The sequence below is a fragment of the Ylistrum balloti genome, unplaced genomic scaffold, assembly GCF_031769215.1.
Source record: "Ylistrum balloti isolate Yb309-2 unplaced genomic scaffold, AGI_CSIRO_Ybal_v1 Utg370882, whole genome shotgun sequence".
Classification (NCBI taxonomy): Eukaryota; Metazoa; Mollusca; class Bivalvia; order Pectinida; family Pectinidae; genus Ylistrum; species Ylistrum balloti.
Window position 1 is genome coordinate 588,091 of NW_026782502.1, and position 26,570 is coordinate 614,660.

General features: G+C 35.0%; 1 protein-coding gene across 1 annotated transcript in view; it reads right to left on the minus strand.

Annotated features, from left to right (window-relative positions):
- Positions 1 to 16,021, minus strand: part of LOC132559235 (multidrug resistance-associated protein 1-like) — a 45,279-nt gene extending 29,258 nt beyond the window's left edge. The window contains exons 1-9 of the mRNA XM_060223853.1: positions 15,952 to 16,021; positions 10,943 to 11,119; positions 10,135 to 10,263; positions 9,460 to 9,588; positions 5,673 to 5,798; positions 5,272 to 5,333; positions 3,320 to 3,457; positions 2,722 to 2,973; positions 1,420 to 1,600 (exon numbers count right to left, since the gene is read on the minus strand). Of these exons, the coding sequence (XP_060079836.1) occupies positions 1,420 to 1,600; positions 2,722 to 2,973; positions 3,320 to 3,457; positions 5,272 to 5,333; positions 5,673 to 5,798; positions 9,460 to 9,588; positions 10,135 to 10,263; positions 10,943 to 11,119; positions 15,952 to 15,999 (1,242 nt within the window). The 5' untranslated portion in view covers positions 16,000 to 16,021. The remainder of the gene's footprint in view (positions 1 to 1,419; positions 1,601 to 2,721; positions 2,974 to 3,319; positions 3,458 to 5,271; positions 5,334 to 5,672; positions 5,799 to 9,459; positions 9,589 to 10,134; positions 10,264 to 10,942; positions 11,120 to 15,951) is intronic.
- Between the last annotated feature and the right edge of the window lie 10,549 nt (positions 16,022 to 26,570).

The window sequence follows — 26,570 nt, forward strand, 5'->3', positions numbered from 1 at the left end:
TTCCTTAAGTCATACAGTTTATGTAATATCTCAAAACTTCGAGTCTTTCAGAAGTCAATCTCTGCAGTAAAATCAATTCCAATTTGAATGATGATCAAATATATAGCACATTGAGATAAATCATTCAAGTCAATAAAAGCAAATTCTTGGATCAATTTGTAATTTATTTTTGTGTTATTGGGTCCTTTTCAACTTTATTGCCAAAAAGATGAGTCCCACTTTATAAGGTTTAAGTATTTTCAATAAATTTATGAGTCACATCAAAATTCTACGAGTCCCATCAAAATTCTACGGGTCCCATCAAAATTCTATGTGTCCCATCAAAATTCTACGTGTCCCATCAAAATTCTATGTGTCCCATCAAAATCCTAGGAGTCCCATCAAAATTCTACGTGTCCCATCGAAATTCTACAAGTCCCATCGAAATCCTAGGAGTCACATCAAAATTCTACGAGTCCCATCAAAATTCTATGTGTCCCATCAAAATCCTAGGAGTCCCATCAAAATTCTATGTGTCCCATCAGAATTCTATGTGTCCCATCAAAATCCTAGGAGTCCCATCAAAATTCTACGTGTCCAATCAAAATTCTATGTGTCCCATCAGAATTCTATGTGTTCCATAAAAATCCTAGGAGTCCCATCAAAATTCTACGTGTCCCATCAAAATTCTACGAGTCCCATCAGAATTCTATGATTACAAAATTTTGGACTTGCATGTAGATTAATCACTGAAGTTTATCTTCCAAATTCCCAGAGTTGATAAAATGTAAGAAGTAATACTATGTAGTATTAACATAACAATAGTGCTTTTAGTTTTAAGTTATAGATATAAAGTGTAAGTTTTCTATGATGTAAATGTGTTGTGTATACTGATATGGATGTACATATTTAATGTAGTGTTATATATCATATCAAATATCAGTCCTAAAACGGGGTAGGTTAACTGACAGTGAATAGCTGATGTATAAAAAATGAGAATGATAACAAATTTTTCAACTCCTAAATTTGTTCCAATTTATCAATCCTTGGCCAGAAAAAGGTTTATTTACTTGTTGAATATCTTGTAGTTTGCATTCATATGTAATATAAATTCCAACACAGAGTTCAATGAAGCCTATCATTTACCAGAGAGAATATTGCTTGAACTCAAGGTAGCTAGATAATTTTAATCAATATCTTTTTCCGAATGTCTTAGCTGACAAAATATTGATTTAAGTGAACGTAGTTCATAATGTTTTTAGAATATTTTAGCTGAGAGAATATTGCTTGAACTCAAGGTAGCTCGATACCTTTGTTAAAAATTTTTTTAGAAGATCTTATCAGAGAAAATGTTGCTTGAAGTGGAAGTAGTTCAAAATGTTTTTAGAATATTTTAGCTGAGAGAATATAACATTTTTGTACACAACATTTACTGTTTACCTTTTTATAAACAGCTGTAATCAAAGCCGATCTTATCCGCATTCCAGTTGTCATACCGATGTGGAAGTTTTGATGGAAGCACAACGACTGAACAAAAGCCACAACGAAGAATGATGCAGCGAAGACATAGCCTTTCCACGCTTGCTCATTCGCCTTGTTGTCTGTGTAGGCTATCAACACTCTGTAGAGGTCAACATGAATTCTCAAGGTCAGAAAAATGTTGGATAAAGTATAAGAGAAACACAAATTACAAAGAATGACAATTAAGGACTTGTGTCCTTGATATTTCTGGATAGTATACTTATTTTTTATCCATCCAGCTTAGAAATACCAGGAATACTGACCATCACAAAATCTTACCAAAATGTTTGTGACATTTATATCACCAATTGTCAAAACTCACTTAAAACTAAGGTCAAATTTTTGGCCATGATATATTAGATCCCAAGAAAGGACAGACTGAAATAGTTTTTTTTCCCAAAGATTTAACTACAAATATCAATGATTGATCAAAAATAAGCATCCTTAGAATCAAATCAGTATAACACATTCCACAGTATAGACAATGCTACACTGCCTAAGTTCTTTTGTCAATTTCAATTAAAATCAAATTTCAATGAAAACTTTGAATTACTTGTGAGCATATTGGGGGGACTTCAATGTTCTATCAACAAAATTGTTTAATTAATACCTTGAAGGTATGCATTATTACAAAAAACATCAAGAAAACATCAACATTGCAACATAATCATAATTCAAACTCAAATTCAATACAACTAGGGCAAATTATAAACAAAAGTAAGATTTACGTGGAGACTCCTGAAAAAGTACAAGGAGAATAAGACCAGGTGTTCCGGAAGAGAAAGCGTCTTCTTCTACATCGACAACACTCAATCCAAGTAAGTAATGTCACATTCTCAAATAAGAACAAGGTATACAACAAGGGATCCAACAGGCAAACTAATGAGCATCAAATACGTCCAGCTTTATATCACACAAAGAAATAGAATATTTCTCAGTAAAATCACTATGGCAACCATAAAACTTCTCCATAATTTTCATCAACCTGCATCAACCTGCATCTTTCGAACCCAGAATAACTGTTTTAACTGTAATCTTATTTTCTAATTATTTTTTGCACTGAACACACTCCACTAAATTAAGATTATGTTATGCTAATTCATCATTATTGAAATCTGGTACCTTATAAAAAATTGTGTGCACCAAAATATTATGTATTTTTATCATACATCAGCATAAAAGATTTGTTTTTGAAAGTGTCCTTTGCAGATCTTGACTTACCCCAGTAATGTGGGACTAACAAACTGGAGAAGATCATACAGGAATTTACAGCCCCAAGCTCTCAGGAAATCCAGTCCATAGACTCGAACTAACACCCTGAACAATGAAGCTTTGTTTTTCTTCTTTTCCACTTTAGTTCCGTGAAACTCCACCTCTGAAGTTTGCGTTCTTTGTCGTAGAAGTGGTGTTTTTTCTGAGGCTTTACGGTGTTCTTGTATGTGTGCTCCTTGATTAAATACCACACTTGTACTTCTGAAAAACAACACAAAAGTTCACTTCTAGATTATAACAGCTTTGCCAAAACCTTTTGCTATTTTTGCCTTTTTCACGCTTGCATCCAGGCCAACAAGAATGATTAAAGGTTGTTTTTAAATACTTGTGAGATAAATAAAGTTTGTATGTTTTATATTTATCTAAAATATCTGAAAACATTTGACTTTGTAATGACTATAATTTTCATGAATAACTGGTACGTTACAAAGAGAAACATATACTACCTTTCCTTTGTGTACAGTGGACTGGTGACAATCCAAGTATTCTAGAAACTTATAATACAGAAGAAATGTTTGGAAACTTTTTTGTATAATAAGGACCTTACTCTCTAATTTTCCATTTGTCAAGCTCCGCCTTCCATGCTTTCGAGAATTTTGGATTGACAGTGGTGTGTGCGTCCCGGGGATTCAGGTTCCAGATGTCATCCTCTTTAAGGTCTTTCTTGTACCCAGACAACACCAATCTATACAGAAAGGCCTTAATATATACTGTACTGTCTTCCATTTAAAGTCATTAGACAATACTTATCAACTGATGTACACTATTAACACACGCCTCATTGTAAATCACAACTTGAAGATCAGAATATGATGTAAAACTAACTTGTTGGCTTTCATTTTGTCATTAGAATTCTTTTATATCAAAAAGATCTAAAAAAAGGCACTTCAAGATATATTTCTATGGTATTTAAACAGATTACTCCAAGTTGGGGGCTGGCTTATCACAGATGGATAAATAAGCATTGATTTATAATTTTACCGAACAGCAAAAGAAATGGGCTTATCACTAGGAATGGGCTTATTGTAACATGAATACAATATTTGGAGTAAACAAAACAACCCTGTCCATTCACTTTGGATATAATCATATTTGATCACCAAAATGTAATATAAATAGACACTTGTGTTGGTTTAATGCGGAAAAAAATGTTTGGATCATTTTCGTCAGTTTTATAATGAATAAAAGTTCTTATAACACAACCAGTAGAAGATCAGAGTGTGATGTTTTGATGACTACACGGTCACCTTCATCTTATAACACAACTAGTAGAAGATTAGAGTGTGACGTTTTGATGACTACACCGTCACCTTCATCTTATAACACAACCAGTAAAAGATTAGAGTGTGACGTTTGGATGACTACACGGTCACCTTCATCTTATAACACAACCAGTAGAAGATTAGAGTGTGACGTTTGGATGACTACACGGTCACCTTCATCTTATAACACAACCAGTAGAAGATTAGAGTGTGACGTTTTGATGACTACACAGTCACCTTCATCTTATAACAAAACCTGCAGAAAATTAGAGTGTGATGTTTCAATGACTACACCGTCACCTTCATCTTATAACACAACCAGTAGAAGATTAGAGTGTGACGTTTGGATGACTACACAGTCACCTTCATCTTATAACACAACCAGTAGAAGATTAGAGTGTGATGTTTCAATGACTACACCATCACCTTCGTCTTATAACACAACCAGTAGAAGATTAGAGTGTGACGTTCTGATGACTACACCGTCCCCTTCATCTTATAACAAAACCTGCAGAAAATTAGAGTGTGATGTTTCAATGACTACAAGGTCACCTTCATCAGACAAATGACCAATGTGAAGCATACTAGCACTGACTGAACAAAGCATAGCCAAAGTGACTACAGAACATTGTTAATATCCTGTATATCTTTGGTCTGTAATCTGTTCACCATTTCGTCACACTATATTCAAAGTTAGTGTACAATAGGATTTATAGAACAGCCAAAATGTTTGTTGATTCCAAACCATCTCGTACATACATCAGTGCTAGTATGCACTCCACAAGTCATTTGTCTGATGAAGGTGATCGGGTAGTCATTGAAACGTCACATTACAATCTTCTACTGGTTGTGTTATAAGACGAAGGTGACCATGTAGTCATTGTCACACTCTAATCTTCTACTAGTTTTGTTATAAGATGAAAGTGACTGTGTAGTCATCGAAACGTCACACTCTAATCTTCTACTGGTTGTGTTGTAAGATGAAGGTGACTGTGTAGTCATCGAAACGTCACACTCTAATCTTTTACTGGTTGTGTTATAATATGAAGGTGACTGTGTAGTCATCGAAACGTCACACTCTAATCTTTAACTGGTTGTGTTACAAGAACTGCTATTCTATAGAAATAGATTACTCCTTTTTATCTCTGATGAAATTAAGTTAAAAGTTAAAATAATTGATACTAACACTATAAAATCCTGAAAATCTCCCATATTTTAATAATTTATAATCACTTACGGATTCATCCACCAAAACACCAGTCTACTTAAGAAGGAGGACGAGATCTCTGGGCACGGCTTCTGTTAAAAAAAATCACCAAATTATTAAAATCACAGTTAAAATTTTTCTTTCCCTTATAACATAAATTTTCATTAGACATAATTTTTCTTATGAATTGCATAGAGGAATGTACAATATATTGTTCATCAAAAGTTTACTTCTGACCGCAGAAGGAACAATTGGCAGCAGTAATGTTGGAGTTACCTGATGTTGTCAAAACAAAAAAATTTTTAAATGACAGATAGAATCTAATTTCAGTGATTCCAAACCTCAGATATCATTATAGTTCCGATAAATATGCTTTGTCACCAGAAATGAATCTTATTCTTGCCTATAGAGTTTACCGTAACTATACTGACCTCTCCAACTAAGTTGTAACCACGGCGTGTAACTTTTTCAGCAATACAGTGTAAGATTAACTGTAGGCACAGGGCTGCCCAATACACATAGAACATAATAAAGGTGAATAGATCGTCTTCATACACCTGTTAATTACAAAAAACAGAAATATTGTTTTAAAATCATCAATACAGGGACTGCATTCAATGATAAATCTACATCTCAGTCTTGTACTAATAGAGTAATCTGTTGGGACTCATACAAATTTTGTAACATTTTCTTCAGGTTGGTAATGTCAGTAGAAGTTCTTTTAGCATAACCAGTAAATTAGAGTATGATATTTCGATGACTACACAGTCACTTTCATCTTGTAACAAAACCAGTAGAAGATTAGAGTGTGACGTTTTGATGACTACACCATCACCTTCATCTTATAACACAACCAGTAGAAGATTAGAGTGTGACGTTTTGATGACCACACGGTCACCTTCATCTTATAACACAACCAGTAGAAGATTAGAGTGACGTTTTGATGACTACACAGTCACTTTCATCTTGTAACACAACCAGTAGAAGATTAGAGTGTGACGTTTTGATGACTACACGGTCACCTTCATCTTATAACACAACCAGTAGAAGATTAGAGTGACGTTTCGATGACTACACGGTCACCTTCATCTTATAACACAACCAGTAGAAGATTAGAGTGACGTTTCGATGACTACATGGTCACCTTCATCTTATAACACAACCAGTAGAAGATTAGAGTGTGACGTTTTGATGACTACACAGTCACTTTCATCTTGTAACACAACCAGTAGAAGATTAGAGTGTGACGTTTCGATGACTACACAGTTAACTTCATCTTGAAACACAACCAGTAGAAGATTTCAGAGTGACGATGACGACACAGTCACCTTCATCTTATAACACAACCAGTAGAAGATTAGAGTGTGACGTTTTGATGACTACACGGTCACTTTCATCTTATAACACAACCAGTAGAAGATTAGAGTGACGTTTTGATGACTACACAGTCACTTTCATCTTGTAACACAACCAGTAGAAGATTAGAGTGTGACGTTTTGATGACTACACGGTCACCTTCATCTTATAACACAACCAGTAGAAGATTAGAGTGACGTTTCGATGACTACACGGTCACCTTCATCTTATAACACAACCAGTAGAAGATTAGAGTGACGTTTCGATGACTACATGGTCACCTTCATCTTATAACACAACCAGTAGAAGATTAGAGTGTGACGTTTTGATGACTACACAGTCACTTTCATCTTGTAACACAACCAGTAGAAGATTAGAGTGTGACGTTTCGATGACTACACAGTTAACTTCATCTTGAAACACAACCAGTAGAAGATTTCAGAGTGACGATGACGACACAGTCACCTTCATCTTATAACACAACCAGTAGAAGATTAGAGTGTGACGTTTTGATGACTACACGGTCACATTCATCTTATAACACAACCAGTAGAAGATTAGAGTGTGACGTTTTGATGACTACACTGTCACCTTCATCTTATAACACAACCAGTAGAAGATTAGAGTGTGACGTTTTGATGACTACACGGTCACCTTCATCTTATAACACAACTAGTAGAAGATTAGAGTGTGACGTTTTGATGACTACACGGTCACCTTCATCTTATAACACAACAAGTAGAAGATTAGAGTGTGACGTTTTGATGACTACACGGTCACCTTCATCTTATAACACAACAAGTAGAAGATTAGAGTGTGACGTTTTGATGACTACACGGTCACCTTCATCTTATAACACAACCAGTAGAAGATTAGAGTGTGGCGTTTTGATGACTACACGGTCACCTTCATCTTATAACACAACCAGTAGAAGATTAGAGTGTGGCGTTTTGATGACTACACGGTCACCTTCATCTTATAACACAACCAGTAGAAGATTAGAGTGTGGCGTTTTGATGGCTACACGGTCACCTTCATCTTATAACACAACCAGTAGAAGATTAGAGTGTGACGTTTTGATGACTACACGGTCACCTTTATCTTATAACACAACCAGTAGAAGATCAGAGTGTGACGTTTTGATGACTACACGGTCACCTTCATCTTATAACACAACCAGTAGAAGATTAGAGTGTGACGTTTTGATGACTACATGGTCACCTTCATCTTATAACACAACCAGTAGAAGTTTAGAGTGTGACGTTTTGATGACTACACGGTCACCTTCATCTTATAACACAACCAGTAGAAGATTAGAGTGTGACGTTTTGATGACTACATGGTCACCTTCATCTTATAACACAACCAGTAGAAGTTTAGAGTGTGACGTTTTGATGACTACACGGTTAACTTCATCTTAAAACACAACCAGTAGAAGATTTCAGAGTGACGATGACTACACAGTCACCTTCATCTTATAACACAACCAGTAGAAGATTAGAGTGTGACGTTTTGATGACTACACGGTCACATTCATCACACACACAAATGACTTGTGGGGAGGGACCTTATTTTTGGCAAAGACTCATGAAAATAAACTCTAGATTGTTGACTATAGCTACCAGCTGTCAATTTTTGTTGTCATGCATCATTTAATTTATCGGAAAGTTGACTGATTTGAATACAGATACAAAATGGTTTACTTTCACAATACATCCATTCATATAGCTTTTTGAAGACTTCAGAATTAAGACTTGTATCTCACCAGCTCAATGTTATCAACCTATAAGGTTTAACCTTTTAATTTTCCTTTAATTTCATTTCATGAATAAATCAATTAAGATTCTAAATTGTTCAACAACAAATTTAATTCAACCTTTTCCTTCTTCTATTGTAGTATTTAGAATACTTAATATCTATTGGTTTGTCTACCCTTATATTGATTTGACTGTAGAATGACACCATCTGTAAATGTTGGTTTGCCTACCTTTATATTGATTTGTCTGTATAATGGCACCATCTGTAAATGTTGGTTTGCCTACCTTTATATTGATTTGACTGTAGAATGACACCATCTGTAAATGTTGGTTTGTCTACCTTTATATTGATTTGACTGTAGAATGACACCATCTGTAAATGTTGGTTTGCCTACCTTTATATTGATTTGACTGTAGAATGGCACCATCTGTAAATGTTGGTTTGCCTACCTTTAGTATGATTTGACTGTAGAATGACACTATCTATAAATGATGGTTTGTCTACCTTTATATTGATTTGACTGTAGAATGACACCATCTGTAAATGTTGGTTTGCCTACCCTTATATTGATTTGACTGTAGAATGGCACCATCTGTAAATGTTGATTTGCCTACCTTTATATTGATTTGACTGTAGAATGGCACCATCTGTAAATGTTGGTTTGCCTACCCTTATATTGATTTGACTGTAGAATGACACCATCTGTAAATGTTGGTTTGCCTACCCTTATATTGATTTGACTGTAGAATGACACCATCTGTAAATGTTGGTTTGCCTACCTTTATAATGATTTGACTGTAGAATGGCACCGTCTATAAATGTTGGTTTGCCTACCCTTATATTGATTTGACTGTAGAATGACACCATCTATAAATGTTGGTTTGCCTACCCTTATATTGATTTGACTGTAGAATGGCACCATCTGTAAATGTTGGTTTGCCTACCTTTATATTGATTTGACTGTAGAATGGCACCATCTGTAAATGTTGGTTTGCCTACCTTTATATTGATTTGACTGTAGAATGGCACCATCTGTAAATGTTGGTTTGCCTACCTTTATATTGATTTGACTGTAGAATGCACTATAAATGTTGGTTTGCTTACCTTTTGTATGATTTTGCTGTAAAACGGAACAATCCCAGCAATAGTCATAAGTAACCAGTAAAGAAACAGGATGCCTGAAGTGATAAAACCACTTCTTTTCTCTAGCTGAATTAGTAGGGCTGTCAATGCCTGTGGAATGGAAACAAAAACTTGCAATGATAACATACATGATGACACAATATATGCATGATTGTGTGTGTGTCAATATTTTGTAAAGTGGTGCTCTTTTTATACGAACAGTCCAAAATGTTTTTGACGAAGACCTGGTTCCAGCTGGTTAGTTAGAGATTAACAGTGGTTAGTAAAAAAATTTAAATTGCTGCTGTTGTAAAAACCAGGACTTAAAAATCTAAACTGACACTAAAAATATCAATCTGACCTGACTCAACAAATGTTTAGCTGTGAAATGATAAATAGTATGTGCTATTTTGTTTAAATTACATTCGAAAATTTTTACTAATAACAGGTTATTTTTAACCAACTTTAAACAACCAGGGCCTGAAGGTCAAGTAACAGAACAGAATTTTGATGGTATTTTTTTCTAAGTTGATATTGTTAAACGGAAGTTTTGTTTGATCAATTTGATATGGTCTGACAAATGTGCCATTCTGGAAACGGAAAGTATATACTAAGAACCGCAAAGTTTTCATTATTGAGCAAATGAGAAAAACTTACAAATGAGGCAGCTTTTATTGATCCAGCCACAAACTGTGCCGTCGGAACTTCTTTGTGATTGTCTGCCTTGTCACTCCCCAATCTAACCATCTCTACTGCCGTGACAATAAACAGCACCAGACTCAGAAACTGCAATCAAAACACAATGTTTCAATTTCATTTTGTCAAAAAGGAAATGATTATACCCAGGTATATCATTGTTACAAAACAAAAGCATTTCTAGAATTCCATCATGTCCATTCTTGTCTCTTCATAAGGCTTTTGAATATTCGGGATCTTTGGTTCTGCTAACTCTCAACATTAAATTGGATTACTGTTGAGAGTCACACTCACTATTTGTACAAAACTGATTCCTTTCACCCATTCAGATGCTTTTATCAACATTCAATTAGACATTAATGACTTACTATCTGCAGAGGTGAATTTAAGGGGAAAAATTGACCAAGGACAATGCAGTGGTTACATGCAATTTAGGAGATTGATTGGACCTGGTGAGCTGACAAACATTTATTCTAAAAATTCAAAATAATCTATCAAAATGTTATTTGATTTATCTATCAGAAAGATATTTTTTCTTGTTATAACCCCGGGTCAAATGATAAGATGATAAATCAAAATGACAAAATGAAAAATTCTATTTCAAAGTCCTGATATTGCCCCCTCCCCTTGCCCCTCTCCCTACCTTTCTAAGCCATTGTTTGTAATACATCCTCAGCTGACATCACCCCTGCTCCAACTTTTCTGATAACTACTACTATGAGGTTGAATCTCTGTTTCTGTTCTCTGTGTTGATCAAAATGATACTTACGGTTTTTGTGATGTTGAGGCTAGACAGAGGGAGTGGTATCCCATTAGATGTACAAAGTCCGTACAGGTAGAACGGCAGGGTAAACCACAGGAAACCACATGGTACCCACACCAGCAATGTATTCTGGGAACACTCCGTAAATTGTGGGTAGGTATTGTTAAACAGCAGATCATTATCCTGAAGAGAGCAAATGTAAACGAGAGATTATCAAAATTAAACAAGAGATTATCAAAATTAAACAAGAGATTATCAAATGTAAACAAGAGATTATCAAATGTAAACAACAGATTATCAAATGTAAACAACAGATTATCAAATGTTAACAAGAGATTATCAAATGTAAACAAGAGATTATCAAGTGTAAACAACAGATTATCAAATGTAACAAGAGATTATCAAATGTAAATGACAGATTATCAAATGTAACAACAGATTATCAAATGTTAACAAGAGATTATCAAATGTAAACAAGAGATTATCAAAGGTAAACAAGAGATTATCAAATGTAAATGACAGATTATCAAATGTTAACAAGAGATTATCAAATGTAAACAAGAGATTATCAAGTGTAAACAACAGATTATCAAATGTAACAAGAGATTATCAAATGTAAACAAGAGATTATCAAGTGTAAACAAGAGATTATTAAAATGTAAACAACAGATTATCAAATGTAAACAAGAGATTATCAAATGTAAACAACAGATTATAAAATGTAAACAAGAGATTATCAAATGTAAACAAGAGATTATCAAACGTAAACGGCAGATTATCAAATGTAAACAAGAGATTATCAAACGTAAACAACAGATTATCAAATGTAAACAAGAGATTATCAAATGTAAACAAGAGATTATAAACAAGAGATTATCAAACGTAAACAAGAGATTATCAAATGTAAACAAGAGATTATCAAAGGTAAACATGAGATTATCAAACGTAAATGACAGATTCTCAACCTGAAGAGAGGATTTGTAAACAACAAATTATTGATGTCATTCTCACAAACTGCACTAACCTATGTTTTAGACCTACCAATTTTAACTGTGATCTATGGGACTGCCACAATTTTATTGGAACTGCTTTAGAAGGTATACCACCTTGCTTGCCAAGAGGGAAGAGTAAATTCCATAGTTTTGAGAATTTTGACTAGAAAATCTTTAATCATGATTTATCTTATGTTCCTTTCAATGTGGCGTGTGTGTTTTTTATGAATCTGATGATATTAAATGGGCTCATGATGTAATTGACTCTCATATACCCGTAAAGGAAAGTAAACCTCAGGTAAATAAACCACTTTTAAAACAGAAATCTCAGAAGAGTGGCTTAAAAGGAAGATACGTTACGTATCAAATGAAAACAGCTGGGAAGTCTAAAGCTTCTAAAGGTTTTTGGTGAACTGTTAAGCCTGTTTTATCAAATAAGTGTTTAGCAATCAGAAAATTATTTAGTAGAAAATGATGCCTTCATAGCTTAACAGATTGAAGTCTGTAATGTTTTTAAGCATTTCTTTTCTTGTGTTGCTGTTGATGTTGGTAAAGATCTAGAGGGCAAGACAAAGTGTTCACCACAGTGTTGTAAAAATCAGAGAGAAAAAGTATATGTACAGATAATATTTCAGATGTCCTTATCTTGAAATGTGTTGATGTGAAGGAAGTGATGTGAAAAATGCTACAGGTTTTGATGGTGTCATGGCTACAGGTTTTGATTGTATCTCGGTTAAGATTTCAAAAGCCTGCACAGAGACTTTTCCACGTGTCATAACATCAGTTTTTAATCACTGTGTCTCAGTTTCCTACCATCCTGATAAAATGGAGAAAACATAGGTTTTACCTATTTTCAAGAAATTTGATCCTTTGTAGAAAAGCACTTTTAGACCCGTCTGTATTTTACCTTCTTTGTCAAAAATATTTGAAAGGATCACACATGAACTGCTTGGTGAATTAAACCTATTGTTTGTCCATTCATGGCACCTTTAAGGAGTGGTTATGGTGCCAGTCTGTGCTGCATTCTCTCGAGGACTGGAGGCAGGTCTTGCTTACCTGCTGGCAGACAGCGGCAGGTCAGGCTGAGGCCTGTGAACAGCAACTGGGCTGATGTTTAGAAGGGGGTCCCTCAGAGGGTTCTATAGTAGGAACTCTAATCTTAAACCTTTTTATAAAGGATATTTTTTGCTTTGTAAATGAATGTAGTTTATATCATTATGCTGATGATAACATGTTCTCAATGATTTTTTGTTTTAATTGAAAGGATTGTCTAGAAAATGAGATCAAAATCCTTGTAGACTGGTTAAATTTTAACAGAATGAAAGCAAATCCAGAAAAATTTTAGGCAATATTTTGTGGTAAAAATCAAGCCTTTCAGTACAGTCTTGTAACTTAGAAGGCTTAGAGATAAAGTGTGAGGAAAGAGTGAAATTGTTAGGTGTAGATGTCGACTTTTTACTTCAATCTGATCATCACATCTCGTCTTTGTAGAAATGCCTCCAAAGAACTTACTGTTTTAAAATGACCCAGGAAAAATCTTACCAGGAAAGACGAAATAATCATTTTCTAAATCTTTCATTTTGTCAAACTTTAGTTACTGCCCGTTAGCCTGTCATTTTGTACTGTTACAAACACTAGGACAATGAAAAAGTGTGTGAGCGGGTACTTCATTTTATCATCAATGATTATGTTTCCACAGTTAGCAACTTTTCAAGTTGATTTAACTTGATTTTTTTTTTACATGAAAACTGCATTAAATACATGGCCACTGAGGTTTTAAGGGTTTTACATGGTATTTCCGTGTTTATTTTACAAGGTCTTATCGCAAGGAAATATGTTTTCTTTTTGTGATCTTAGACAAGCTAGATTAAATCCTAGTGGAGGCATCAAAATATAAAATTACCTCCACTTCATTGACACCCATGTAGGGGCTCAACAAACAAAACCTAGCCATGCACTATAAGCTTCGCTGAACTTTCAGAAGGGGAAGTTATTATATGAAACCTTGTTGAATATCAGCTGTAATATATCAGATATGTCGGATAATATGTTTTCTTTTTGTGATCTTAGACAAGCTAGATTAAATCCTAGTGGAGGCATCAAAATATAAAATTACCTCCACTTCATTGACACCCATGTAGGGGCTCAACAAACAAAACCTAGCCATGCACTATAAGCTTCGCTGAACTTTCAGAAGGGGAAGTTATTATATGAAACCTTGTTGAATATCAGCTGTAACATATCAGATATGTCGGATATCTTCTATTTAGCTCAATCAGTTGAGCGCAGGACTAATGAATCAGTGGTCCTATGTTCAAATCCTAATTAAGGCATTAAATTAAGTGATGACCTCTGTTACCATATGCTTGTCCATAACGAAACTTTGTAAGGTCAAGGTCATTTACCTAGTTTTTAATAGCTATTTATCTCTGTCCCATAATGCAGCAGTGTGCTATTAAATTGACAAATATCTAGAATCTTAAAAGAATATCCATTGACCTATATTAAAAACGTTTCAATACTGATACCTGACACTGTGAAAGTAGGTCAAGGTCATTAATTTGTATTATTTTGTTGACCTTCAATCCAGACCAAAAAAATACAACTGATAAAAACTGATACAGACATATAACATAGAGGGATAAGAAACTAGGCCAAGTTAAAGCTAATTTTCTTCATAGTTTTGGCTGTATGCAATATAGGACGGTAGTTCAGTGTAAATATTCGTACATTTGGCTTTATAAATATCAAAAGTTGAAAGAAATTATTTGTCACAAAATCTAGCGCAATCAATTTAAAAATGATCAAGCTTTCTCCAGATTTATTTTGAAATGATTGATAGTCTGGTACTTTGTGAGTAAAATAGTTTACATATACAACAAGTCACACACCACGTGACTCTGCTCTACTTTAACAAGACAGTAGAGTCTCCTTGGTTTTGGACTATGCAACGCAACAGTAATTAGCACCAACATCTCTGCTAATTGTGTTAAAAAGAGATAAAGGCAGTCTCCAGGTAACTGTCATCCCCTCAGTATTATACGTCACTCGTACATAACACCTTGGGTATAAGTGATCCTGGTAATTAATATAGGAAGTTATTTAAATCCTTCGACACTGTTTAACCTTGTGAAATTGTAATAGGTATACAGTGTTGATATTGATTAACTATAGTTTACCTGTATTGACCCCACATACAGCTTGTCCTATATAATAACTCTACCTTTAGAGTATACTAAGAAACATTGCTAATGAGAGGCACATATTAATTCAATTTATTTATTATAGTATCTTGAAAATCTAACATGTATTATTGAGTCTGGTATAGAGGACTCAAGCACGTCCTGAACCGGAAATAAACTTATCTTATCTTACAGACAACAAAGTCAATGTAAAGCATATTATATATATACATGGTTTTTTTATATCAGTATCAGAAATATAAACATGTATATTAAAATCAATCCCATGGCCCATCCCTTGAATTGTGTAACCCCATTTTACTTTTCACGGTCATTCAATGACCGGAGCTGATGATTGGCCTAGTCAGCATATATACTACACCCAACAATATATCGACACCCGTATATTGTGTAACTTTAATCTGGTTTTATTCATATTTACAAGACAAACACTGCTATTGGTGTAGAAGGATTTTGAAATGTCCTTTAAATTCATTTCCATTTAAATGTCTGTTTGTATTCTGGTATGGAGAACTTGAATAGCACTACCGGTCATTGTGTAGTAGGCTTGCGACCTACAGGTGAATATTTGGAACGTGTTCAAAGGGAGGTAACTCAATTTTTAAAAATCTATCCCGTATTCTGTTTTTGCAGCATAATCACGTAAGAAAAATTACATAAACTTCTTTTAATGTTTTGATACGAAGTAATATCACGCACACGATGTTATGTCTTATCTATTTACACCCATTTGACGTCAAATATACGACGCACGACAAAACGAAACTAGGACCTAGCTTTACAGTGAATTCAGTGTTTATGTAAGTCATTTAATTCTTACCCATATCGCTCCACCTTTCTTGCCGCAGAAATCTTCAATGTTCACCATGGTGTCACACACTGGCTGCACGCGCGTGCGTGTGAAATACTGTGTAAATGACACGTGTGTAATAACTACACACTAACTTCGATCACTACCTGCCGTTCCACAATTTCAACCCCCGTTCATACAACGTCTAGTTTACACGAAATATGTATCAGGAATCAAATTACGAAGCCATGTCCGTCCGTTTACTGACGTCTTTTGTTTCTGCATAACCACTGACGAGTAAGCTATTTCACCGCCAGTCGGTCTGACAGTCTAACGGGTACGACAGCTCTCACTCCCGACACCTAAACGACCAGCAGAAACGACATCACGGTTCACTGCACTTGACCTACATGTAAAGTATCTAGAATCGTCTAGAGATCTGTAGTGATTCCATCGTTCCAATATTTGACTGTTCAACGATGACATCGTCAAATGATCAAGCTTTTTAGCTTCTGATAAGATAAGTAACTATCTATGCACGATGTATATGTTTTCCAAACGTCAGGTTATGTAAACGTATTTAATTCACCGTCAGCCAGCGTGTGTGTAGTCATGGACTAGATTAGCGGATTCATGATTACGGAAATGGCGGGGGCGGGGTTGGGGCTGCAGGGTAGATCGTCTGTTAGAAAAAGGAGCGGTGACAATTAAAAACAAAAACAAAAAAGTTGGCGGTGGGGAGCGAAACAAGATAGTTATAGATCTGTGGAGAAAGGGGCTAGTATTTTTGGAAAAAAAGGCGGCGGAGACAGGCGTGGGAAAGGGCTAGGTGTGAGTAGGGGTAGGGAGACTCACTATTGCAATGACGACTTTTAGGAATATATCCCTCCTGGTAATTAATTGTACATTACACCAACGTAAATGTATACAGATTCACTCTAGTGTACATAGCCTCATACCCGCGGAAACCTGTTTGGAGTTTAATTCAAAGTCACAGTAAAACATTTATCCATATACGATTTCAATATGACACAGAATGTCATCAGATGAAAGTTTTACATTAATAAAATCATGCCAAACCATCGACATTTTGATAATTTAAAGTGAAATCAACTCCTGCTTTCATTGACAGACAAAATGGACATCAATTACTAGTTATCTTTTTGTCGCACAAAGAAACCCTCAGACAAGCTAACGAGCATCAAACACGTCCAACTTTATATCGTTCAAAGGAACCACCAGACAAACTAACGAGCATCAAACACGTCCAACTTTATATCGTTCAAAGGAACCACCAGACAAACTAACGAGCATCAAACACGTCCAACTTTATATCGTTCAAAGGAACCACCAGACAAACTAACGAGCATCAAACACGTCCAACTTTATATCGTTCAAAGGAACCACCAGACAAACTAACGAGCATCAAACACGTCCAGCTTTAAATCACACAAAGGCACCACCAGACAAACTAACGAGCATCAAACACGTCCAGCTTTAAATCACACAAAGGCACCACCAGACAAACTAACGAGCATCAAACACGTCCAACTTTAAATCACACAAAGGCACCACCAGACAAACTAACGAGCATCAAACACGTCCAACTTTATATCGTTCAAAGGAACCACCAGACAAACTAACGAGCATCAAACACGTCCAGCTTTAAATCACACAAAGGCACCACCAGACAAACTAACGAGCATCAAACACGTCCAGCTTTAAATCACACAAAGGCACCACCAGACAAACTAACGAGCATCAAACACGTCCAACTTTAAATCACACAAAGGCACCACCAGACAAACTAACGAGCATCAAACACGTCCAACTTTAAATCACACAAAGGCACCAACAGGCAAAATAACGAGCATCAAACACGTCCAACTTTAAATCACACAAAGGAACCACCAGACAAACTAACGAGCATCAAACACGTCCAACTTTAAATCACACAAAGGCACCAACAGACAAACTAACGAGCATCAAACACGTCCAACTTTAAATCACACAAAGGCACCAACAGACAAACTAACGAGCATCAAACACGTCCAACTTTATATCGCACAACAAAACCTCCAGACAAACTAACGAGCATCAAACATGTCCAGCTTTATATCGCACAACAGCACCCCCAGACAAACTAACGAGCATCAAACATGTCCAGCTTTATATCGCACAACGGAACCCCCAGACAAACTAACGAGCATCAAACACGTCCAATTTTATATCGTACAACAGAACCACCAGACAAACAAACGAGCATCAAACACGTCCAGTTTTATATCGCACTACAGAACCGCCAGAGAAACTAACGAGCATCAAACATGTCCAGCTTCATATCGCACAACGGAACCCCCAGACAAACTAACGAGCATCAAACACGTCCAATTTTATATCGTACAACAGAACCACCAGACAAACAAACGAGCATCAAACACGTCCAGCTTTATATCGCACAACAGAACCAACAGATAAACTAACGAGCATTAAATACGTCCAACTTTATATCGTACAACGGAACCACCAGACAAACCAACGAGCATCAAGCACGTCCAACTTTATATAGCTCAACGGAACCCTCAGACAAACTAACGAGCATCAAATATGTCCAACTTTATATAGCTCAACGGAACCCTCAGACAAACTAACGAGCATCAAACACGTCCAACTTTATATCGCTCAACGGAACCCTCAGACAAACTAACGAGCATTAAACACGTCCAACTTGATATCGCTCAAAGGAACCACCAGACAAACTAACGAGCATCAAATACGCCCAACTTTATATCGCTCGACTGAACCACCGGACAAACTAACGAGCATCAAATACGTCCAACTTTATATCGCTCAACGGAACCACCAGACAAACTGACGAGCATTAAATACGTCCAACTTTATTTCACACAATGGAACCAACAGACAAACTGACGAGCATCAAACATGTCCAACTTTATATCGCTCAAAAGACATTTCTCATTGAGGTCGTTATGACTACCTTAAATATTTCCTACGATCTTCAGTTTTCATTTATCTCGATCAAAACCCTGTGTCGTGAATATTTTGTTAGTTGTCGCAGATGATTCCAAGAATGATCGTCATACAAACATTTCCGTGAGTGTTCGGGTGTTACCGTAATTGTAACCCACTCGCTCTTCACCTAAGCGTTCGAGATCCGATTCCCGGTACGGACATAAAAAGTTAGGGCCAACAAAAGTGATTGATATAAACTTAAAGTTTGTTTCGCAATAATGTTGTAAAATTGATATATAAGTATATACAATATATCTATAAAGTACCAAACTTAGTTAGGTTTGTATACGTATCGTCAGTCACTGAGATATCTGATATCTGTTACGTGACGTTGGTGGTAAAATATCTTTGTTAATACAGATCAGGAAAATATATTATCCCATTATAACTATCTCACTGATAATGCACTTTCTCGTACATCTATTTTCCATAAATTTCTACATTTGATATACATTTTACATATGTATATGTACCGGTATTAGCCATGAATGATGGCGCCTCAATTGGTCAGTTATATTGACAAATTTAAGTATCTCCTCTGTAAGTAAATTATCTCGTGGTACAAGTTAAGGTAAATCTGTAACATATCTAGGGTGCGGTCTGTCAGTCTGACTGACCAAGACAAAAGAATCATTTATCCAAACTCTGTAATCAGTGTTTATCTAGTATTTACATTTCTCATCTTATAAAAAAGTCATATTTATATAAGTTACTTGTATGTTCTTGGGGTCGCGGTGGTGTGACCATCGTTATCGCGAGCGCTCCAATCTCTTGGTCGCGGGTTCGAGGCCTCCGTGGGGCCTCTACCACCCAAACCTGGCATGACCTTAAATCACACTGGCTGTTTTAATAAGACGTAAACTAACAAGATGTAAACCGAGACGTTTTTAATATATCTGTCAGTTTGACTGACAAGGCTCTAAAACATCTTTATCCTTAATCTGTTACCAGTTTGACTGACAAGGCTCTAAAACATCTTTATCCTTAATCTGTTACCAGTTTGACTGACAAGGCTCTAAAACATCTTTATCCTTAATCTGTTACCGGTATTCACCTGGTAAATTTCAAACTGTTGATTAAAATGTATATCTTCATTTTTCTTTACGATCTTTTTATACTGAGCCCGTTTGTACAGTAATTGTGGTCTATGGATTTGGTTGTGTATGAAATATATTTTTCAGTTCATGTATCGATTCTTCCATATGTATTTAGGTCAATTTAAAGTTCTTTTAAATGGACATCAAACAACTTTATTCACCATTCCAAGGCGTTCTTGTTGAGAAGTGTTATTTACCTGTATGGCTTTTTGTCACTTACTTGTACACAACAGTAATAGACAGCCAGTGTAAAATGTATATCTTATGACACTTTTTATAATCGTAATTGTGTCTATGGATTTGGTTGTGTATGTATTCATGTATGACATATGTATTTAGGTCAATTTAAAGTTCTTTTAAATGGACACCAAACAACTTTATTCACCATTCCAAGGCGTTCTTGTTGAGAAGTGTTATTTACCTGTATGGCTTTTTGTTACTTGTACACAACAGTAAACATCCAGTGTCCGTGACGTATAAGATGTGCGGTGTATTCAGTATGACGTCACAATGCATCAATATTTCCCAAATTTTGTTATTAATAAAAACTCAATATAAATGATAAATTATGTTGAGGAAACTCCATGTAATTGTAAGATATCCCTCAGACAAATCTTCATCAAGAAAACTTTTAGTGAGTTAGTGTATCATTTCCTAAAAGGTTACTTGCAATTATATCGACTATAATTACACTAATAAACGACTTTATTACAGGAGTTACGCTGATGTCATCTTCCATCAATGAAATATTAACTTACTTAGACAAGGATTGCTGAAAATAACACCATGAACAACATTAAAACGTTCCACGTCCCCAGATTTCCTTCCGTTTTGCCAGTGACGTATATAATGTGTTTTTCTGGGTTTTAATTAGAGCAAAACAAAAAGTTAAGTTAGAACAAAAACTCGTTTAATTTATTGTTGCAAATTGTCTACACATGAATACAAGTAATTTTTGACTAACCACTGTTAGGACAAAACAAAACTACACACATTATCGTGTGTTTTACTCAATGGATTTTACGTCCACTATTACGGACTTGCATGTCCGCTGAAAGGCTGTAACAGTAGACGTAAAATCGTTAAATGAAAACTGAATCACCATGGTGACCTACATGTAACTACATGTGACTCTCAGACATGGGTTAAGAGGCGACCCCTTCCCTGAAAGGATTTCGGGTATTACAACAAATAAAGGTATTTAGTAAAACAGTAACACGACTTTACAGAGTAGAGGTCAGGAATTTACTCTAATAGACATACGTAGTACCGGACCTACACGGACTCTGTTTTGGTTTATATTTATCTTATACTGGACTACACGCATTTTTGTGTTGCGGAGATACCACGGTATCCAAAGTGTCATCACAACCCCGGGGTTATCAAAATGTAACGCGAAGCCGGACCTATTTTATATATAGGCCAAATCCTAATACTGCATGGTTCATATAGAATATAGGGTGACGGACTAAGACTATTCTTAGTGATAGAGGACAGAGAATGTCTGTACTAGAGCATTTCAAAAGAGGTATAACTAGTTTTTTTTCAATGATTCAACTTTATCATATCATCTTTTTGTTATCCAGAAATCACTCATGTTCTCTTTCATTCGCAGGCATACTTCACTTGTGTGATGTCACCTGTAGCGTGTTTCATTCAGAAACATGTGGTGACGTCATACTATAGACAGTACATGACCTCATGCATTAAACATTGCGCAACAAAACCACTCTCCCGTTTGATTTTGTTCTCCACATGTTAGCTTTTAAACCTATGAATATGTTATTTTTTATACTGTGGTGTAAGAAGATAAATAAATTCTTTTCATTTTTTATAGGACAAAGGAGTTTCAAATTTTGCCCTCGCAGGAACAGAGACGTATCACGGAACTAGATTATACATACATACATACATAAATGTATGTATAATCTAGTAAGTGATATCGACGGTATGGTCCAATATTGGATCTTCTATATATACCGGATCCTAACAAACAAATGTTCGTTGGATGCGTATTACTGGAATAGATATATGATCAATGAAGTAATAACGACAGTACAGACAAGACTTAGTGAATTGTCAAATTTTCGATGCAACCCCTTTATCAAGACACAAATATTTCATAAATTACATCACATACATAGAACATAAAACAAATATAAATTTATAAATCTAATTCGATGGCCGATGTACGCCGAAGGTCCTTTATTGTACATGAATATTTAAGTCCGTGGACACATATAACACGTGTTTTATCAGGGACGTTTAATATATATTTATACACCCCAGTTATATACGTCTCTGCACATGAAGGCTCACAAAAATGAAATTTGATAAGAGACGTTTCATGTGTGCATGGTACATATATATGATATAGGATTTTAAGCCGATAGGTATGTTATTAATGTATTCGTTCTCGCCCCCGGAGTAAAACAAAGGGCAGTAACTCTGGGAGATCTGAATGTAGTTATTTTTTATTCCATCGTCGATTTTCATTGGTTGACGCTGCAGCCTGAAATCGAAATCTCTGTAACGACAATCGGACATACCTACTTTCGTTTGATCTGGTCTCAATAATTTGACAACAAAATTTGTTCAAATGTATCTTTTCTTTTTTTTATATATAATTCTTTTTTTTATTTTTCATTCATTTTTGCCAATTAAAACAATAACAGATAAATGACGAGTCATACATGCAACATCATACAGACACACTTACTCTGACACTTGCACACCGTACTCATTATCCTGTTATAGGCCTCATCATCATCCTCACAATCAGGCAGGCCTCAATCATCACCCTGTAGACATCACCATCGTCATGCATAATACAAAAATTCACTGTACACTGAAAACTTACTGGAAACCTTCACAAAAATCATACCTGTAAATATTCTCACATAAAGGTATGCATATGCCAACATACAAACACATGCACATACACCCTCAGATGCAGATACACATGCATGCACACACACACACACACCCTTACACACACAGAGAGAGAGAGAGAGAGAGAGAGAGAGAGAGAGAGAGAGAGAGGACAGAAATAACATAATATTAACAAAGAGAAAGAGGGAGGGTGGGCTTGGAGGTTGGGGAAAGAGGATGTAGTGGGGTGATAGGGGGTTTGAGATGGATGGGAGGATTATAATAAACAATACAATAGAGCCAAAAGAATTCTCATGATCAATTTTAGTTACAATGTGGTGATGTCAAGGCCATTGGGACAAGGCTTGAATTAACTAGTATATTATAATTCCAAAAGAGGTAACCATTTTTTCCAATTTTTCTGAAAATTTACTTTAAAAGTATCTATTTTACTATAAGAGATATGTTGTTGTATATGAAAATGTTCCTTGATATTATTTAGGAGAGCATTTAAACTAAGAGATTTGTACAGACATCTGGACTTATAGACATAATGTTTAATAAGAATTAGAATTTCATTACCTACCGGATTAGTATTAGGATTGGTAATTCCAAATTAGTATGTTTCTTTATTTACCCCAAAAGGAATCAGTAGAATATCTAGCAATGCCTCAAATTTTTCTAACAGATTCTGTACTTCTATGCACTCCCATAAACAATGAAATATTGTCTCCCTTTCCATATTACATTGATAACATAATGGACTAGGAAATAAATTTATTTTGAAAAGAAATGTATTTGTTACCAAGATATGATGTATAATTCTTAGCTGGAACCACTGTAATTTTGCACTCTTTGTAATATCAAAAGGAATTCGGAGTAAGTATTTCCATTTCTGGTCATCAAAGTCAAATTCTTCCCCCCATTTTTTAATACCAGTAGGTGTTGTCGCTGGTTTAATAATGGTGTTGTAAAAATCTTTAGATCCTTTTTTACTTTTGAAGAAAATTTCAAGCAGGAGAGGTATGAAAGGCTGAGAGAGTCCCTGTGGTTGAAAATCATGTTTCCTCAAAAACTGTTTAATAGCAGTGATCAAGCCAAGATACTCTAAATAGTTAGTTTTAATTGGGAACTTTTGACAAAACTCTTTGAAGGTGAAGAAAGACAAATCTTCTGAATTTTTAACAAGGTCATTAATAGTATAAATACCAGAATTAAACCATAGTGGATAAAAAATGTAATTATTTCCAACTTTAATATCATTATTATACCATAAAGGTGTTTTCAAAATTGACTCAGGAGTATAGTACTTCATGGACAAACAATTATTCATTTTAACCCAACATTTAAACACATCTTTCCAAAATTTATTGCCACAATTTATATTGCATAAATGAACATACTCTCTTCCACAGTTAAACCATTTCTTTATATTAATTATAGAATTCAGCAGAACTTTCCATTTTCCTGAGGATTGAGTGATTCTACTAATCCATCCTAGGTTAAGGGAGTCTATAAAACTGCCTACATCTATCATTTTTAGCCCCCCATCTATGTAGTTTTGAATTAAAACATCTTTTGTTATTCTATATGATTTTCCATTCCAAAGAAATTCAAAAATGGCTGAGTTTAGTTTGGCAAGAAACTTATCTGTAGGATCAGGCAGAGTAATGAATAAAAAATTGAATTGGGAAATTAAGAGCGATTTTATAATATTAATTTTACCAATTGGAGTAAGATTCCGTTTTTGCCACATATTAATAAGTGATTTCAGTTTAACTAATTTTTTGTCATAGTTCATCCTAGTAATTTCAGTTAAGTCAACCGAGAAATCAATGCCTAAAAAAGTGAATTTGGTATTACCCCAAAGCAGATTCAATTCAGGAAGGAAAGATTCATCACTATACTTTTTGCTACCTATAACTTGTGTTTTATTAGTGTTTATATTTAGCCCAGAAATTTTTGCAAAAGTATTTAATTGAGTAATTGATTCCTTGAGTGATTTTTCTGAGCCGTCAAGTATAAGACCGGTATCATCTGCATATTGTGCGTTTAGAATAGGTACATTTTCAATTTCTATACCTTTTATGCTTTCATTTGCCCTTATTTTTGCTGCTAACACTTCGACACATAAAATAAAAATATATGGGGCGACCGGGTCGCCCTGTCGACACCCGCGCTGAATCTCGACAGTGCCAGATAGATTGCCCCCTTGGTTGATGGAAGAGAAAACATTAGTGTGCATGATTTGTACCCACTTTCTAATGTCCCACCCGAAATTGAAGTACCCCAAAACTTTATCAATAAAATCCCATGATATCGAGTTAAAAGCTTTTTCAAAGTCCACCATAAGTAGCATTCCTGGAATATCTAATTCTTCAACATAAACCATAACATCATAAATAGTCCTAATATTTTCACCAATATACCTCCCAGACAAAAAACCTGTCTGTTCTTCATTTATGAGCTTACTCAACACTGATTTCATCCTACATGCGTTTACTCCTGAAGCTATTTTGTAAGAAATATTTAATAAGGAAATTGGTCTCCAATTTTTCAGAAAATGACGAGGCTTATCTCCCTTTGGAATACATGTTATTGTATCATGTCTCTGAGTAATAGAAAGTTGACCAATTGAAAAACTAAAATTAATTGAACGAACAACAAAATCACCAATAAATTTCCAGAAAAAATTCTGATGTAAAACCATCTGATCCCGGACTCTTATTATTTTTCATATTTTTAAAAATTTTACCAGCTTCTTCAACTGTAATCAAGCCTTCTAACTTCCTAGATTCTGTGTTGCTTAATTTTGGTATCCCACAACCCTGGAGGTGATAATCTAGATCAACATCATCAACTTCCCGAAATTTATACAAATTTTCATAGTAAAGTTGAACTTCATTTAAAATATCCCCCTGGTTTGTAACAATAGTCCCATTATTTTTTTGAATTTTCGGAATAATCTTAGAAGTGAAGTTTCTATTTTCCAAGTTAAAGAAATATGCAGTTGGTTTTTCCCCCTCCTCAATCCATTTAGCTCGTGACCTAATCAGGCTACCCTGTATCTTTCTTAAACGTAAAGCCTCTAATTCTTGTTTTTAACTATCTAACTCCTCTTGATCTGGATTGGAGCTAGCTTCTATAGTTTCTATATAATTTTCATTAAATTATTCTCTTGGTACTTCTGTTGATTTTTCCTAAAAGATGCAAAAGCTATCGATTTACCTCTTATTTCCATAAGAAAAGTCTCTAAGAATAGTTGGTCATTGATTAAAAACTGAATCTCACTATTAGGAATAAGTTCACTAGAATTTATATTATAAACTGGCAAACAATATTGTAACTACACATCATCTATACATTTTTTTACCATATCAACATACTCAGGTATATACAACAAAGAGTTATTAAACTTCCAAAGACCCCTCCCCCTTTTAAATTCATTTAACTGTAATGCTATAACTGTTGGTGAATGGATTGATCTATAACTAGGTTCAATGGTTGCTTTTCTAACAGAAGATAACAGAGAATCAGTAATAAGAAAGAAATCTAATCTGGCCTGTTTTAAGGGGTTTTCCTTCGCCAAGTAAATCTCTTTGTATCTGAATGAAGTTCTCTGTAAATATCAATGAGATTATAAGTGTC